The 17,152-nt window shown below is 43.2% G+C and overlaps 1 protein-coding gene across 2 annotated transcripts in view; it reads left to right on the top strand.

Annotated features, from left to right (window-relative positions):
- The first annotated feature begins 3,468 nt into the window (after positions 1–3,468).
- Positions 3,469–17,152, top strand: part of SCRN1 (secernin 1) — a 46,200-nt gene continuing 32,516 nt past the window's right edge. Inside the window, exons 1-5 of one of the 2 annotated variants that reach the window (XM_069729937.1) lie at positions 3,469–3,659; positions 12,256–12,415; positions 12,729–12,910; positions 14,341–14,537; positions 16,100–16,291. In XM_069729937.1, the coding sequence (XP_069586038.1) occupies positions 12,257–12,415; positions 12,729–12,910; positions 14,341–14,537; positions 16,100–16,291 (730 nt within the window). In that variant the 5' untranslated portion in view covers positions 3,469–3,659; position 12,256. The remainder of the gene's footprint in view (positions 3,660–12,255; positions 12,416–12,728; positions 12,911–14,340; positions 14,538–16,099; positions 16,292–17,152) is intronic. The other variant, XR_011313989.1, reaches the window with a different exon arrangement.

The following is a 17,152-nucleotide window of genomic DNA, read 5'->3' as shown; positions in this document are numbered from 1 at the left end:
CTCACCGGACACCCATGTCCAGCAACATGCGCACCCCCGCAGAAACCTTGCACACCTAGATACCCACACACTCTCTGACTCTATCTTACCACTGGCATCCATATCCTCACTCCACGACAGACAGTGCCGCTGCTTTCTACAATTCCACTCTCGCATCAGCTATTGACACGGTTGCCCCTCTTGTTCATGGCAGAGTGCGACGTATCAATAGACAACCTTGGCACAATAACACCACTAAAAAGCTCTGGGAAGTGTCCAGGGTTGCAGAGCAGCGTTGGAAGAAAACACACTCGCGAGATGACTTCACTGCATTCAAACAGGCAACACTCGCTTTTAAATTTGCTCTCACCTCTGCTAAACAGGCCTAATTCACAACCCTCACATCTTCCCTATCCTACAACCCCAAACAGTTATTCAAAACCTTTAACTCCCTCCTTCGCCCCCCACTGCCCCCTCCAACCTCCCTCATCTCTGCTGAGGACTTTGCCACACACTTTATAAATAAGATCGACCAAACAAGACATGTCTTCATTATTCAACCACCACAACCGCTTTGTATACCAGACCAATGCCCAAACCCCATAACCTCCCTATCCAACATCACTGAAGGGTGGCTTAATTGTCTCCTCTCCAAATCGCATCTCACCACCTGTGCGCTCGACCCCATTCCACCTCCTCACCAACACACTTATCCCATCCCTAACCCACCTCTTCAACCTATCACTAACTTCTGGCACCTTCCCTTCTGCTTTCAAACATGCCACAATCATGCCTATCCTTAAAAAGCCAACCCTAGATCCAACTGCTATGACCAGTTATCGCCTAATATCGCTGCTCCCATTCGCTTTCAAACTCCTGGAGCAGCACATCCACGCTGAACTTTCCTCCCACCTCTCATCTAACTTGCTCTTTTGACAATCTACAATCTGGTTTCCGCCCCCATCACTCAACTGAGACAGCCCTGTCCAAAATCACTAACGACCGACTTACCGCCAAAGCTAATGGACATTACTCTGTACTCCTCCTTCTAGACCTGTCCTCTGCTTTCGACACAGTTGACCACTGCCTCCTACTACAGATCCTCTCCTCCTTTGGCATCAAAGACCTCGCCCTATCCTGGATCACCTCGTACCTTTCCAACCGCACATTCAGCGTCTCCCACTCGCACACTACCTCCTCATCCCACCCTCACTGTTGGAGTCCCCCAAGGCTCTGTTCTAGGACCCCTACTCTTCTCAATCTATACACTTGGCCTGGGACAACTCATAAAGTCTCATGGTTTCAAGTACCACCTTTATGCTGATGACACTCAGATCTACCTTTCTGGCCAAGACGTCACCACTCTGCTGTCCAGAATCCCTGAGTGTCTATCAGCCATATCCTCCTTCTCCTCTCGCTTCCTCAAACTCAATGTGGACAAATCATCATCTTTCCTCCATCCCATAGATCTTCCTTACCTGACCTATCTATCGCAATTAACGAGATCACACTTTCCCCCGTACTGGAAGTCCGCTGCCTCGGAGTAACCTTTGACTGTGCCCTGTCCTTCAAACCGCAAATCCAAACTCTCTCCACCTCCTGTTGCCTCCAGCTCAAAAATATCTCCAGAATCCGTCCTTTCCTCAACCGTCAATCTACTAAAATGCTTGTGCATGCCCTCATCATCTCCCGCCTTGACTACTGCAACATCCTTTTCTGTGGCCTCCCTGGTAACACCCTTGCACCTCTCCAGTCCATCCTTAACTCTGCTGCCCGACTAATTCATCTCTCTCCTCGCTACTCCTCCTCTTCCCCCTCTACAAATCTCCACACTAGCTCCCATTCTCTCAGCATATCAAGTTCAAATTACTAATACTGACCTACAAAGCCATCCATAACCTGTCTCCTCCATATATCTCCGAACTAATCTCCCGATATCTTCCCTCACGTAATCTCCAGTCCTCCCAAGACCTCCTTCTCTCCTCCACATTTATTCGGTCCTCACCCAACCGCCTCCAAGACTTCTCCCGAATATCCCCCATCCTCTGGAATTCTTTTCCCCAACACGTCCGACTATCAACCACATTCGGATCCTTCAGACAGAACCTGAAAACCCACCTCTTCAAGAAAGCCTACAGCCTGCACTGACCCCGCTGCCTCCTCATCACTACCCAAGCTACCGCCTCACCAACACCGGAGCTCCTGCAACCCTCAACCTACTGTCTCCTTCCCCATAATTCTGTAGAATGTAAGCCCGCAAGGGCAGGGTCCTCGCCCCTCTGTATCAGGCTATCATTGTTAGCTTGTTTACTGTGATATCTGTAATTTGTATGTAACCCCTTCTCATGTACAGAACCATGGAATCAATGGTGCTATATAAATAAATAATAATAATAGTACTGTATTGAGCACTATGTGCCCATAATACTCTATGGAGGACTATGTGATGCCCATAATACTGTATGAAAGACTATGTGGTGGCCATAATACTGTATGGAGGACAATACTGTCTGCGCTCACTCTGTGTGTCCCTCTGTGTGACTGCAGACTTGTGAATCCCCCCAGACTACGCAGGAGAGTGGGACGATTTTTTTCTCACTTGTCGTCCGTTTGCAGTTTTTTTTCTCAGCAGTTATTAATCAATTACAGGATCATTTACAGTTTCCTGTTACAGAATTGTAATGTAAGCGTAAATATCGTATGCTATACTTAGGTTTCCAATTTTTTTCTCCCACCCATAGACTTGAATGGTTGAGTCTCATTCAATTGCAGAGCCAAATCGCATTATGATATGATTTTTTTCTCACACCGAATCAGTTTGAGAAAAAAAATGTTTCTTTGCGCAGCCTCATTGTATAACACCGGTCAGTGTTCTCTTCTCTGTACAGACAGACATTTGTTGAATGACCCTAGTCTTCCCTTCTGTTGAAGTCTGATCTTTCAGGGATGCGAACTCCCAACCTTTAGCACTGGAGGCAGCAGCAATGGCTACTGAGAAGTGTAGGAGAATCTTCAGTTCTTGTATTTTTCTTCATTACAGGCACATTGTACAGGCACATAGAGCTACATGTCCCCTCATGTGTGTACGGATTACAGTCTATTAGGCTACGTTCACACTAGCGTTGTGCGCCGCTGCGTCGGCGACGCACGCAAAAACGCGGCAAAACGCACGCAAAAACGCTGCGTTTTGCGACGCATGCGTCGTTTTTTGCCGAAAATCGGACGCAAGAAAAATGCAACTTGTTGCGTTTTCTTGGTCCGACGCTTGCGGCAAAAAAGACGCATGCGTCGCACAACGCAACTAACAAAAACGCATGCGTCCCCCATGTTAAGTATAGGGGCGCATGACGCGTGCGTCGCCGCTGCGTCGCCCGACGCTAACCCGACGCACACTAGCACACCGCCACTACAATCTCTATTTCTGGTATAATTACTATAGTCCCTTTTGTATATATCTCCCTGATATATTGTGTTATGGGGTCGACACCCACGGAGCACATGTGCCCAGCACCAGGACGTGACTCCAGTGGCCGCAGCCTCAGTGGCCGCTCCAGTACGCGCAGTACACGGGCCGGCCGCCAGTGCCCCGCACATCTGTGACTGCGGGGCGGCGCCTGCGGCTCGGTCACCGGAGTCTCGCCATCCCTGTGCTGTGCGCTCGGTGTCCGGCCTCGACGCAGGTGAGTACCGGCTGTGTGGGGGGCAGGACGCGGGAAAGTCACCGTGTGGGGGGGACCCTACCAGATAAATTGTACACAGCCCGGGATGGATGTGTGACCGAGGCTTGCGGGCAGTAGGTGCGCTCCCCCAGTGACAGATGGTACATCCCGGAATGTATGTGCACATATATGGACGCTGCCCGGTCGGGTGCTACTACAGTCTGCTGTGAGGGGTCTGTGGTGCTGGGGACTCGTCCTCCGTGTGTCCTCCATGCTGCCTCTCACTGTATACACCTCTATATACAGCAGTGTACAGTAATCCCAGAAATCCCATAATCTGCAGTAACAAAGCCCAGATTATAGGGCACATACCGCCATTACAGCCAGTCTGTGTTTTCCCGTTTATCATTAGTTATTATATAAATTAGAACATTGTTTCCGTTTTGTCTTTTTTTTTTAATTGTCATAGATATTTGTGGTCAGTCATTAGAACTTGTGAGGAAAAGACCCCACAAAACCAGCCCCCCGGGTTATATAGCGACTATTACCCCTGTTACGGTGACGTCGGAGACCATTACTTGGTATATAATGCAGAATGAATCAAGTTACAAGGAAAATGTGAAAAATAATGTTCCAAAATACAGAAAAAGTTTATTTCTATTTGCCATTAGTTTAGGAAATAACGCTGTTTGTGCCACAGTCTATAAAACCAAGTGTTCGGAGCGAGCACCAGTGTCTGCCCGCTCAGCCAGCGCTGTACTGGTCCAGACAGTCTGGGAACACAGGGCAATGGTTTTTTCCCACATCCATAACATTTTTCTGTTATTTTTTGGAAGCTGGAGGAACTTGTACAGCTCAGGGCAGGTGCAGACGACCATTTTCTCTCCATCCAAGAAAATTGGTCCAAATAAACTAATCAGAATCTGAGGAGACGGGATCCAATTTTCTTAGAGGTAGAGAGAAGAAAATGTCTCCACCTTCTCCATGCCCTCAGTCTATGAAAACTGGACCATACTCGGATCTTAGGCTGCTTTCCACATCAGGTTTGTGCCGTCAGGCACAATCTGTCAAATGTTGTCACAGATTGTGAAAAACTGATGTGACGGATCCGTTTTTTCGATGGATCCGACTAGCATATCCAGATAATTGGGTAAAAAAAAATTGGAGCATGCTCAGCTTAAAAAAATGGAATCCGGTTCCGGAATCCATCATTTTCCGGATCCGGCACCTTCCGGCTCCCATAGGTTTCCATTCTAGCAAAAAGCCGGAAGCGCCGTCCATTACAGTGATGAATATGCGGCTCCACCTCCCATAGGGCTGGAGCCGCATATTCATCACAGTAACGGGTGGCACCACGTGACCGCTCATACAGGAGAAGCTGCGGCGAGGAGACGAAGCAGCGAGGGAGCCGGGTAAGTATATTATTAACAGCGCTGGGGGGGGTGGGGGTGGCGACAGGGAACTTTGTTTTAAACACCAAAAAAAAAAAGATTTTTCATATCTTCTCTCCAGCGAACACTGCTGGAGAGAAGAAATGAATGGCGGCTTCAGCACCAGATGCAGGGGACAGCGCTTAACTGTAGCGCTGTCTCCTGCACGGCGCGTGTGGTACCCAGTCGGCACACGGATGCCGCACGAGTGCCACACTGATGTGCCACGTGAGCACACGGACACGGATAATTCCGGTACTGATTTTTCCGGTACCGGAATTATCTGGGCGTGTGAGACTGGCCTTATACAGATTAGATATATCATGGATTACATATCCAGTAAAGCACTACAGCAGGGAAAACAAGTATTTCATACACTGCCAATTTTGCAAGTTTTCCCACCTACAAAGAATGGAGAGGTCTGTAATTTTTATTGTAGGTACACTTCAACTGTGATAGACTGAATCTAAAAAACAAACAAAAAAAAACAAAACAGAAAATGACATTGTATGATTTTTAAATAATTAAATTGCATTTTATTGCAAGAAATAAGTACTTGATCACTTACAAACCAGCAAGAATTCTGTTTCTCACAGACCTGTGAAATCTTTTTCTTTAAGAAGCCCTCATACTCTGCACTCATTACCTGTATTACTTACACCTGTTTGAACTTGTTACCTGAATAAAACACCTGTCCACATATAATCAATCACACTCCTACCTCTCCAACATAGCCGAGATCAAAGAACTCTCTAAGGACAGCAGAGACAAAATTGTAGAGCTGCACAATGCTGGGATGGGCTACAGTACAATAGGCAAGCAGCTTATTGAGACAGCAACAACTGTTGGCACACAATTATTAGAAAATGGAAGAAACCCAAGATGACTGTCAATCTTTCTTGGTCTGGGCTCCAAGATCTCGCCTTGTGGGGTAGGGATGATTCTGAGAAAGGGCAGGAAGCATCCCAAAACTACACAGGATGACCTGGTCAATGACCTGAAGGGTGCTGAGACCACAGTCTAAAACATTACCATTAGTAACAGACTACACCGTCATGGATTAAAGTCCTGCAGGGCACGCAAGATCCTTCTGCTCACGCCAGCACACGTCCAGCCTCATTTGAAGTTCGCCAGTGATCATCTGTATGATCCAGAGGAGGCATGGGAGAAGGTCATGTGATCAGATGAGACCAAAATAGAACTTTTTGGTATCAACTCCACTCACCATGTTTGGAGGAAGAAGAAGGTTGAGTACAATCCCAAGAACACCGTCCAACTGTGAAGCATGGTGGGGGAATCCTCACATTTTTGGGGTGCTTGTCTGCAAAGGAGACCGGACGACCGCATCGTCTTGAAGGGAGGATGGATGGGGTCATGTATTACGAGATTTTAGCAAGCAACCTCTTTCCCTCAGTAAGAGCATTTAAGATGGGTCGTGGCTGGGTTTTCTCACCCAAAACACACAGCCTGGGCAACTAACGAGTGTCTCCGTAACCAGCGTTTCAAGGTCCTGGAGTGGCCTAGCCAGTCTCCAGACCTGAACCCTGTAGAAAACCTTTGAAGGGAGCTGAAACTCAATGTTTCCCAGCGACAGCCCAAAACCTAAAAGAACTGGAGAAGATCTGTATGGAGGAGTGGGCCAAAATCCCTGATGCAGTGTGTGCAAACTTGGTCAAGAACTACAGGAAACGTCTGACCTCTGTAATTGCAAACAAAGGTTTCTGTACCAAATATTAAGTTCTGTTTCTCTATTGTATTAAATACTTATTTCATGCAATAAAATGCAAAGTAATTATGTACAAATCATACAATGGTATTTTCTGTTTTTTTAATTTTAGATCCGGTCTCTCACAGTGGAATTGTTTCTACGGTAAAAATTACAGACTTCTCCATTCTTTGTAAGTGGGAAAACTTGCAAAATCGGCGTATCAAATACTTATTTTTCCCACTGTATATGTAAATATCCATTTGGTGTATCCAAAAGACCATGTTTTAGGAGACATTAGGTGACATAAGGAGAACGTTGTGGTCTATGGGCACATTCTTTTCATAACTAACATTTATTACGAAGGGACTCTTAGAGCCAGGGAGTAAAATATTGTGTGTGGGTGTATGGTTCTCTTCGCTCTGTACGTAGTGCTCGGAGCTCCAGGTGCCCTTGTTCAGCTCCTACGTACAGCACAGTATTGTGGAGATGCTTTTTCCCAGAAGCAATGCTTCAGAATAAGTAACCTGCTGACCATATTCACTTCTCTGGAAACATTGCTATTCGAGGAGAATACCTTTTATAATACATTGTCTGTTGGATTCACACAGAATCCCACAAAGGTAACCTGTGTGCTCCTGTGTAAGATTTCAGAGGTACAGACTATAAACCTCTATAGCTGCGCTCCCCATCCATTCTCATGTACAGCCCTCCATCCCATCTGCTGCACACAGACTTATTGTTCCACACACAGACAGCCCTGTGTTACTAGGCTTCATCCATTTGCCCTTTCCATGAATACTTTGGTTGCTTTATGTTTCTGAAGTGCAGGCAGGGGGCTGAATTTGCTTTGTAAATGAGGCTGATATTCCCATCGCTTATACAGGAGAATGAAACAATTACTGTAAATGTATTTATATGTTGAAATGCCTCTAAAGGCATAATGTGCAAAATAAATAAAAAGAAAGAAAGGAAGGACAAGCAAAAAAAAATAATACAATATTTAAAAAAAAACAGAAAGACACTGTCTGAATTACTCACCCTGCAAAGAAAAATCCTTAAAGGAGTTGTCCACTACTAGTAAAATTAAATAAAAACACCTATTCTCACCTCCCGTGTTGGCATTGTTCCAGCTTTGTCGGCACTCACGGTTTCGGGACTCTCTTGCGATTGTTATGACCCTTGCGCCCAATCAGCGCAGGCGTCACTGTACCTACCTTCAGACAAATTGAACATCAACAGGAAGTCAGGGCTGCAGCTGATCTCCGACTTCCTCTTGATGTTCGATTTGTCCGAAGACGATAACAGTGACACCAGTGCTGATTGGGTGCCAGACTCAAGTGTTCTAACAACTGCATGAGAGCCCCGGGCCCACAAGTGCAGACACTGCTGGAACGGCACTGGCACGGAAGGTGAGTATAAGTGTTCTTATTTTATCAGCACCAAACATTCAGATCGAGAAGGGGTTGTCCTAGTACAGGATGACCCCTTTAAGTCCGATATATAAAAAAACATTTACAGAAAGAGCAACACAATTTAAAATATAATTTAGTGGCCCGTTATGATCTTGCGAAAAATAGACATGTCATTCCTTTTTTTAATTTACATTTTCTCGTGATATGAGCAAAAATTAAATATATATATTACATGAACATAAAAATTAGGTCTCATGTATTACAAAAAATTAGGCAAAAATTATTTGCGTAAGTGAACGAAAAACATTTTTTTTAAAACCACACATATGAAAAAAATACATATGCCTGGATATGAACAGGTAGAAAATGGTTTAAAACAGCGTAAGGTGCAAGGAACTCAGAATGAAGCCTCTTTTGCCATGTTGAAATTGCTTAGTTATTGGGGTGTGATCAAAACCATCAAACGTTTTTGTTGCAACTAGTCAACAACTGAACAAGACACAGAAGTGGAAATGTTAAGACTGGGCTAAGAAATATGTGAAGATAGATTAATCAAAGGTTTTATGGACGGATGAGATGAGTGACTTGACAGACCAAATTGTTGGGCCGTGTCTGGATCAGTAATGGGACTTCCACTCAGTCGCTAGCAAAGTGGAGTCCTGCTATGGGCTGGTATTAAAGATGAGCTAGTTGGACCATTTTGGGTTGAAGATAGACTACCTTTTTTTCTCGCAGTGCACTCGCCCAATTTATATGCTCGTGTAAGCGAACCCTTACAGTTAAGGAAAAGAGTACACCCCTCGGATCCACTGTTGAAATGTCAGCACTGTGTTTTTGTACATTTTGAGTTGTTTGGTTAATATCTCACTTTAACAGATGAACATAGACAATTGAGATGAGAAAATCCCAACTGTCATACCGGCCTCCACTGTCGCTGTGGCTGCTTCCTCTGTCGGGTCCTCCCACTCCTCTGGGCATCGCGCTGGTTCCCCGGTTCATCTTCCTGCTGCTCGGGGATTTCGGCGTGGTGTTTGTCCTTCTTCCTTCCCCCGTCCTGTGTCTGCTCCGCACATGGGCCTTAGGTCGCGGGCGCGCGCTCCTCCCTCTTCTTAACCCTTCCCGTGTCCTCTCTGGTCCTGGGTCCTCCAATCAGGTAACTGCTTGGGCTATATCAGGCGTCTCCTCCATATTGGAGGCGCCTGATTATTGTGTGCTATTCGTGCTCAGTTTAGGCCTTGTCTGGTTCTGACTCTTTGTCCGCTCTAGATTATTTTGCTCTTGCATGCTACTTTCCTGTGTTATCCTCCTGTCTCCTTCAGTTTCCTAGCCCTGCCTCCTGTAGTCCGTTCTGTGTTCCCGCTTCCCTTTTTCATACAGTCTTGTTTGTTTTTTCCCTCTTCGCTCCCGTCCTCCCTCTCCAGTCTCTTCCTGAGCTGTCCCTCTTGGTGCCAGCTATTGCGGTATTTGACCCCCTCAGGCCTGCTCCCAACTATCCCTGTATAGGGGTTGGCACTCCCGGGTTCGCTCGCTCGTGGATGCATCAGTACCGTGACCCAGAGGGTCCACTCTCTTCTCGTCCATTCCAGACGTCACACTGACCTAGGACGTATGGATACATCCCGGCGATTTTGCGCACACAGGAGCTATGCGTGCAATAACCGCCAGGTGTTCAGCTTACACGACAGCTGAGACCTGACATTCACTGCCAGGAATGGTGCTCGCACCGCTCCCGGCAGTTTGACCCCCTCAATTCTGCAATCGGTGTGCCTAATCCACATTTAGCGTCCATGTTTGGCATTTCTGTAGCGATGAGAGCTCATCTAATTTGGGATGTATGTCTCCAGGAGCACAAGCTGGGCATAACGTACTGAACACTACAACATACTGGTGACTATAACGTACTTGGCACTACAATGTCTGGTCACTACAGTAGCATATTTGCAATTTTTACTCAGCACATCCACTTCACTCATGGAGCCAAATCATCACTACACCTGTAGATTCTCAAAGGGGTATAATATCCAAAATGGGGTCACTTGAGGGGGTTATTCTGCTCTTCTAGCACTTTGGAGATCTGTATATGGAGCCTGCAAACTATTCTAGGAAATTCTGCGCTCCAGGAGGCAAATAGTTCTGTCCCTCTTGAGTCTTGTAGTGTGGCTAAGCAATACTGTACGGCGACATATGAGGTGTTGCCACATTCAGCAGAAATTGAGTGACAAATTTTTGTGCCATTTTTACCCATTTCCGTGTGTGAAAATGTAAAATTTGGAGATAAAACTAAATTTTTGTGGTAATAATTTACCGTAATTCTTTTTTCTTCATTGTCTAATGGTATAAAATTATATGACACACTCATGGTGTCAATATTATCACTGCACCCTTAGATGATTTCATTGAGAGGTGTAGTTTGTAAAATGGGGTCACTTATGTGGGGGGGCGGTTTGCTGTCCTGGCACCTCAGGTCTCTCCCATTGGGTTATGGCACCCACAAACAATAACAGTAAAATCTGCACTATAATATGGCGCTTCTTGCTTTCTGAGCTTTGTACAGTGCCTCAAAAGTAGTAGTCCCGATCATATGTAGGGTATTGTCGCAGTCGGGAGAAATTTTTCAACAACTGGGCTATACATTTTTTCCTATTAGCCATTTATAAAAAATTAAAAATGTGGGGCTACAACAACAAATTTACTTATTCTGTCTCAACCGCCCAATGGTATAAATTTCTGTGAGGCACATGTGGTGTGAATATGATAATTTCACCCCTAGATGAATTTATTGAGAGGTGTAGTTTGTAAAATGAGGTCACTTATGTTATGGCACCACATGGACTCTGCCAATGTGACATGGCACCCTCATACCTTTACAGCAAAATCTGAACTCCAATATGGCGCTTCTTCCCTTCTGAGCTTGCACTTTGCCTCAAAAGTAGTTTTTCCCCACATATGGGGTATAGGAATACTTGGGCAACAAATTGCACAACAAATTGTATGGTCCATTTTGCTCCTGTTTCCCTTGTGAAAATGAAAAATTTAGGGAAAAACCAACATTTTTTGTGTGAATTTTTTTTTATTTTTTCATTTTCACAATTCAACATTATAAACTTCTGTGAAGGATCTGGCGCTTCAAGGTGCTCACCACAGATCTATATACAAGTTAGATAAATAGGATGCACCTCCAATGACTTAAATAATGAGGAAATATATAGATGTCAGGGTGCTACACCTTGTTTGTAGATAAAGTGTGGACTAGAGAGAAATAGACCCCCTGAAGAAGTGTGGATGAAACGCACGTCGGGGTAGAGGGACACGGTACCAGCCTCACACGCTGTAAGTAGCTTTCAAAATCATGTTGGTATCACATGTCTAGTGTTTATAGCAGTATCATAGGGATCGCAAGGGGAGCTTATGCATATATATGGTGACATGAGAAATTTTGTATATTGACTGCTCATGCACTCCCAATAGATGGTAATTATCCCATAAGACTTTGTTGTGGTCCCTTATGATAACTGTTAATTATTTGCATAAGTGTTGATAATCTGAATTTTGATTGGTAACTATATTTAGTTTCTTGTATAATGGTGTCTACAGTGTGATTAATGAGGCCAGTAGCCTAGTAGTCCCTCGCATCAGAGGTTCATTGATTTATAATTATTGTATTGCAGTTTGTTCGATATCTTAAAGAATATTTAATAAAAAGAAGATTTTATTATAATTATTTGGAATTTGTGCATTTCTGTTCACTTCCTGGTTGGACTAGATAGTGTAACGGACGGAATTAGATAAAGTGACACTGGTCAGAATTGTAAGATTTGGCCTGGTCATGAAGGTGAAGACAGGCTTGGGGGCTGAAGAGGTTAAATATTCGGGTTTATTAACCTTTTGGATTGATCAACAGCACTGTGGTAGTTAAATAATAAAATTATTCATCAAAATTACAAATTGCCTAATAATTGTGCGCACAGTGCAGTCTAATATTAATGAGCTTGCCATGCAAATATGATTTGCTTCTTAGACACAGATATCCACTTGTAGTGTTTTGATACATTTTGCTCTTACCATAGGATGACTGGTGCCCCTCCAAGCTACTGTTTTGTTGCCCTCCCACCCCCAACCAGAAAAGGTCATATACTCTTTGGAAAGAACTCGGCACGCCCAAGAGATGAAGTTCAAGAAGTTCTACATGTGCCGGCTAGCAGTCATGAGGCTGGGAGCGAAGTTCAGGTAAGGTTAATACTGGATTTCCATCTCTGCAGGTGGCATTTTTAGCCTATAAGGTGAAGAATAAGCACACAGAATTAGTGGGCAGAAACCAATCCAGAACATCTTGCTTTTGGCTTTTGTTTGTTACTTTTGCTTATTCTATTTTTGATTTTCAGTCAAATGTTTGTAGCCAGTGAAAGTTATTACACAGTAGTGTAGTGTTAATGCCCCCTCCTGCTGTCACAGCCATAAAACTGTACAAACTGCTGTTTCATCAGATTATACAGTGTTACCTTCACTATATAATGCAGGAAATATTCATATGGTTTTCCAGTGTACTTACCTGGCCATTGACCAAGTTGCGAAGACTCATTCTGTGATACTCAATAAACCAGCCTGGATGTGGGGAGCTGAGATGGGAGCCAATGAGTATGGGGTGTGCATCGGTAACACGGACATCGTTACAAAGCAAGCTGCTGATGACGGCACCTTATTACTAGGGACAGATCTGGTCAGGTAAGTGGGTTCATAAAAAATTATTACCAGGACTCGCTTACACTGGCGTATAACTCGGATCAGTGCAATACAATAAAAAAAATTGGATTGCACTCATACCAATGTTATTCAATGAGGCAGTGCAGATCTGTGTATTTTTTCTCTCCGCCGTATTCGGCATGAGAAAAAAATTGCAGCATTCTGTGATTTCACTATGAAATTGGACAATGCAAGAAAAAATGTCATGCCACACGGACTATCAGTATGACATCTGATGTTTACTGATTCACTACAATTCTGTAGTAGGTTAATTATGCAAATTGTCTCTTCAACTCTTCAGAGAGGAAGAGAACTAGAACTCTAGTGCCACCTATTGGAAGGTAGCAATCCTACAAGTAAATGTCGACCCTTTAACGAGCCTTGTCACATGACTTAGGAAAATAGTCAAACCAGAACCTCAATTTTCAGACACTGTGTTTCTGGGTACTGCCCGTCGTCAGTGCAAAGTGGAGATCTGGTTTTACTGTGTGAGAGGTGTCCAGCTGATATCCAAAAAGTATCGTTTCTCCTTGCGGAGATTGACGTGCTAAGCATGCCAAGATGAGGAGACTTAAAGCCGCAATGCTCCTCTGGGAAATATGCTAATTATGCAAATTGTCTCTTCAGAGAGGAAGAGAAATAGAACTCTAGTGCCACTTATTGAAAGGTAGCAATCCTATAAGTCAATGTCCACCAATAGGTGGCACTAAAGTTCTATTTCTCTTCCTCTCTGAAGAGACAATTTGCATAATTAGCATTTTTCCCAGAGGCTTTAAGGCTCCTCTTCTCGGCATGCTTAGCATGTCAATCTCCGCAAGGAGAAACAATACTTCTTGGAATTCTGTAGTAGGAAACTGTAAATGGTCCTGTAAGATTAATAGCTGCTGAGTAAAAAAAATGGATTGCACATGGACAGCACACAGATGACAAGTGAGAAAAAGGATGAAAATGGGACCAATTTTTTTTTAATTATTATTTTTTTCATAAGCTAGTGTGAGCGAACCCTTAAATATGTTACTACTGTGTTTAGGCAAAGGAACTACTATATCCTAAGCCATTGTATATTACAGGGGACCGGTCACTAGAATCATGCTGCCGGAATCACAGGCAACTTGATTCCCAGACTGGCTGCACAATTGTGGCCATGTATATATTTCTTTGTAACGCTCTGGTGTTTCAAAGAAAAGATGGTTTGAAGAGCCCCGGTAAGACCTAATGCTGTCCAGTATTCTTCTCGTCCCTTTCAGCAGCTCTTTATTAGGGGGTATGGCTTACACTACCCCGCACCTTCCTAATAATGTCATTTTAAGCAAGGTTTCAGACTAAACACATTTCTCCTCTATAATACTAGGAGGGAAAAAGTTTAAATACTTTTCATATACTCTGTATGACCCTGGTGTATGTTCTTCTAGACTTGGTCTTGAGCGGGGAACAAGTGCCAAAGAAGCCGTTGATGTAATCACCTCTTTATTAGAAAAACATGGCCAAGGAGGGAGCAATTTTCATACAGACAGTCAAGGTTTCCACAGTGCCTTCCTGATAGTTGACAGAGTGGAGGCATGGATCCTGGAAACCGTAGGCAAATTATGGGCTGCTGAAAGAATCACAGGTTAGTGCTGATCAGGTGGGTCAATGAAGTACCAAATTAACTGGCTCATACAGTCTCTGTATGAGGTTCACAAACTTGTCTGCTTTGACTTCATTGTATGTCCTATGCACAATGCTCTGTCTTGAGTAGCTTTATGTGTAAGTCAGCAGATAATTCCTGCTTTTCATAGTGAATGAAAGGAAAGTTAGGAAACCACTTCTAGAGGTTTAACGTTTGGATGGCAGCTGATTGCTATTAAAATTGCAATGTAAAATTTATTGTCCTTATGGAAAGGAATATATACATCAGGAGAGGTCAGAATACAAAATTTGAAAATGTGTGAAGGTGGATGGATGGAATACCCAGGTGTGGCGTTATTGTAGAGTAGAATGCGTGTCGTTTAGTTGCATCTGGAGGAACTTCTACATGTACAGGTGTGCTTTTGTAAAGCTTGGTATCATTTTTCAAGAGGCGATGTTGTCAGATGGTTTTATTGGATAACTGGCAAGGGATTGGGGAAGGGAGGGGAGATGGGGGCTGGTTAGGGGGTAAGGGTATTCATTGTACCTGTCTGGAAATTGTATCAGACTTTGTTACTGGCGTGTCATATGCTTTAATAAAAACTATGTGATTAAAAAAAAAAAAATTACATGTAGAATATATATGCACCTATGTACAGGGCAATAGAATCAGCAAAAATTGTATAATTATCCAGTAATCTCTTTCGATTTATACATCCACTTGTGCTCTACAGGCCCTCACTAGGATAGTACTTAATGTACTTATTTGACTAACAGACTTAGCTATATAGAACATAATGCTTGCTTAACGCCGCAACACTAAAATTACAACACCGGGAAGGAAAAATCATGAAATCATGTAAATTATAGGATGAATAGGCATGTTAATCATTTGCAAATGATAAAAAATAGAAGTCAAATTTTCAAAACATCCCGATTAATTCAGTATTGAATATGAGAGGCACACGCTGAAATACACACACTTACAACGCCTTGGCTTCTATAAATACGGTTGTTAAAGAGGTTGTCCACAAATTTAACATTGATGACCTGTCCTTAGGATTAGTCATCAATGTCTAATTTGTAGGGGTGCGACACACGGCACCCCCGTCGATTAGATGTTCTCAGTGTCGGCCGTGACTGTAACTGCTAAGATACAGAGTGGCACAGCACAGCTCCGCAAATTGTATAGTGCCAGCAGGAAGCTGCCAGCAGCGGATCTTGATGATTTGCTCAATTGCATTCAGTGTGTCAGAACGTTCCTCAGCCAACCATTAATAACCTCACTGATAGCAGCCATGGTGTGTAAGTGCCGGAATTTCTGCACATGGCGCGCTCATACTCAATACTGAATAAATCAAAATGTTTTGAAAACTTTAATTTCACTTTTTTCATCATTTGTATATCATTGACATCTTTATCAATCCCATAATTTCCATAGTGCCACCACTTGTTCTTCTTAGTGTTGTCAGTGTTGAGTGTATTTATACTTTCTGTCTAGTGTATGTTTTAGGTAAACTACTTTCTTGTAACTTCTTCATTCCATATTTTCCTCCACTATAGGTGGCATAAGATGTATCTGTAATCATTTATCTCTAAAGACACACATAGACCTGGAGCATCGGGAGCTGCGGAGTCATGCACAGAACCAGGGTTGGTGGAATGAAGATGAAGAGTTTAACTTCTCGGATGTTTTTTCAGAACATAATCATGGAAATGATTGCTTGGAGAAACTGGCTGTGGAAAATAAGGAAGGTAACTAATCTAGTCCTGCATTGTGTGTTATACCTCATGATCCATTTAAAAGTCAAGTATATATGTACATAAAATAGAAAAAACTTAGTATATCAATTTATCTGAAAATGTTGAGAGGTGATAACTATAATTGTCTAAAATATGACTGACTACATAAAAAGAAAAAGGATTGAAATTTAAAACAAAAATATTTAAAACTTACTATGAATTAAAAGAGTCGACAAAATAAGCAGCATCCATTGCACAAGAAATTCGTTATGTACCTAACTCATTGGAAGCACAGCCACGTTTGGCTATGACTACTTTATTTTTACCTTAATGGGTTTTTTCCACTAACAAAAGTTGATTTTAATCAATAGATCTTGGAATAATAATAATTCCCACAATTGGATGTGTTTAAATAAAATGTTCCTGTGCTGAGATAATCTTATAAATGTGCCCCTGCTGTGTAGTGTGTAATGGCCGTGACCGTAAAGGAACATGGTCTGATCATACTACAGCTCCTGGGCAGGGGAGAAATGAAAGGAGTATACAGATTGCACAGCATGGGATTGCAAATCATTCTTTTAGGTAAAACATTTCTTTTACAAACAGGCATGACTTGGCTGCTTATCAGTGAAGTCACAGAAATGCTTTCCGTTTAAATTTTCAACTGGTTTATCAAAACAGGCTTCATAAACCAGTGCAAATAAAATAAATAGACATGGCCGATTAACCCCTCTTTGCAGTTAGTATGCTGGAGCATTTTTCCAGGTTCATATCACTGAGGCTAACATCCTGAGTGACATGTATCACCCCTCCAATATTTTACCAGAGACCTTCTCACACTCTGTTATGCCTATGTGCAGTTTGATAGAGGAG

Source organism: Ranitomeya imitator, chromosome 6 (assembly GCF_032444005.1).
Source record: "Ranitomeya imitator isolate aRanImi1 chromosome 6, aRanImi1.pri, whole genome shotgun sequence".
NCBI lineage: Eukaryota > Metazoa > Chordata > Amphibia > Anura > Dendrobatidae > Ranitomeya > Ranitomeya imitator.
This window is presented reverse-complemented; position numbering and strand designations above follow the sequence as displayed.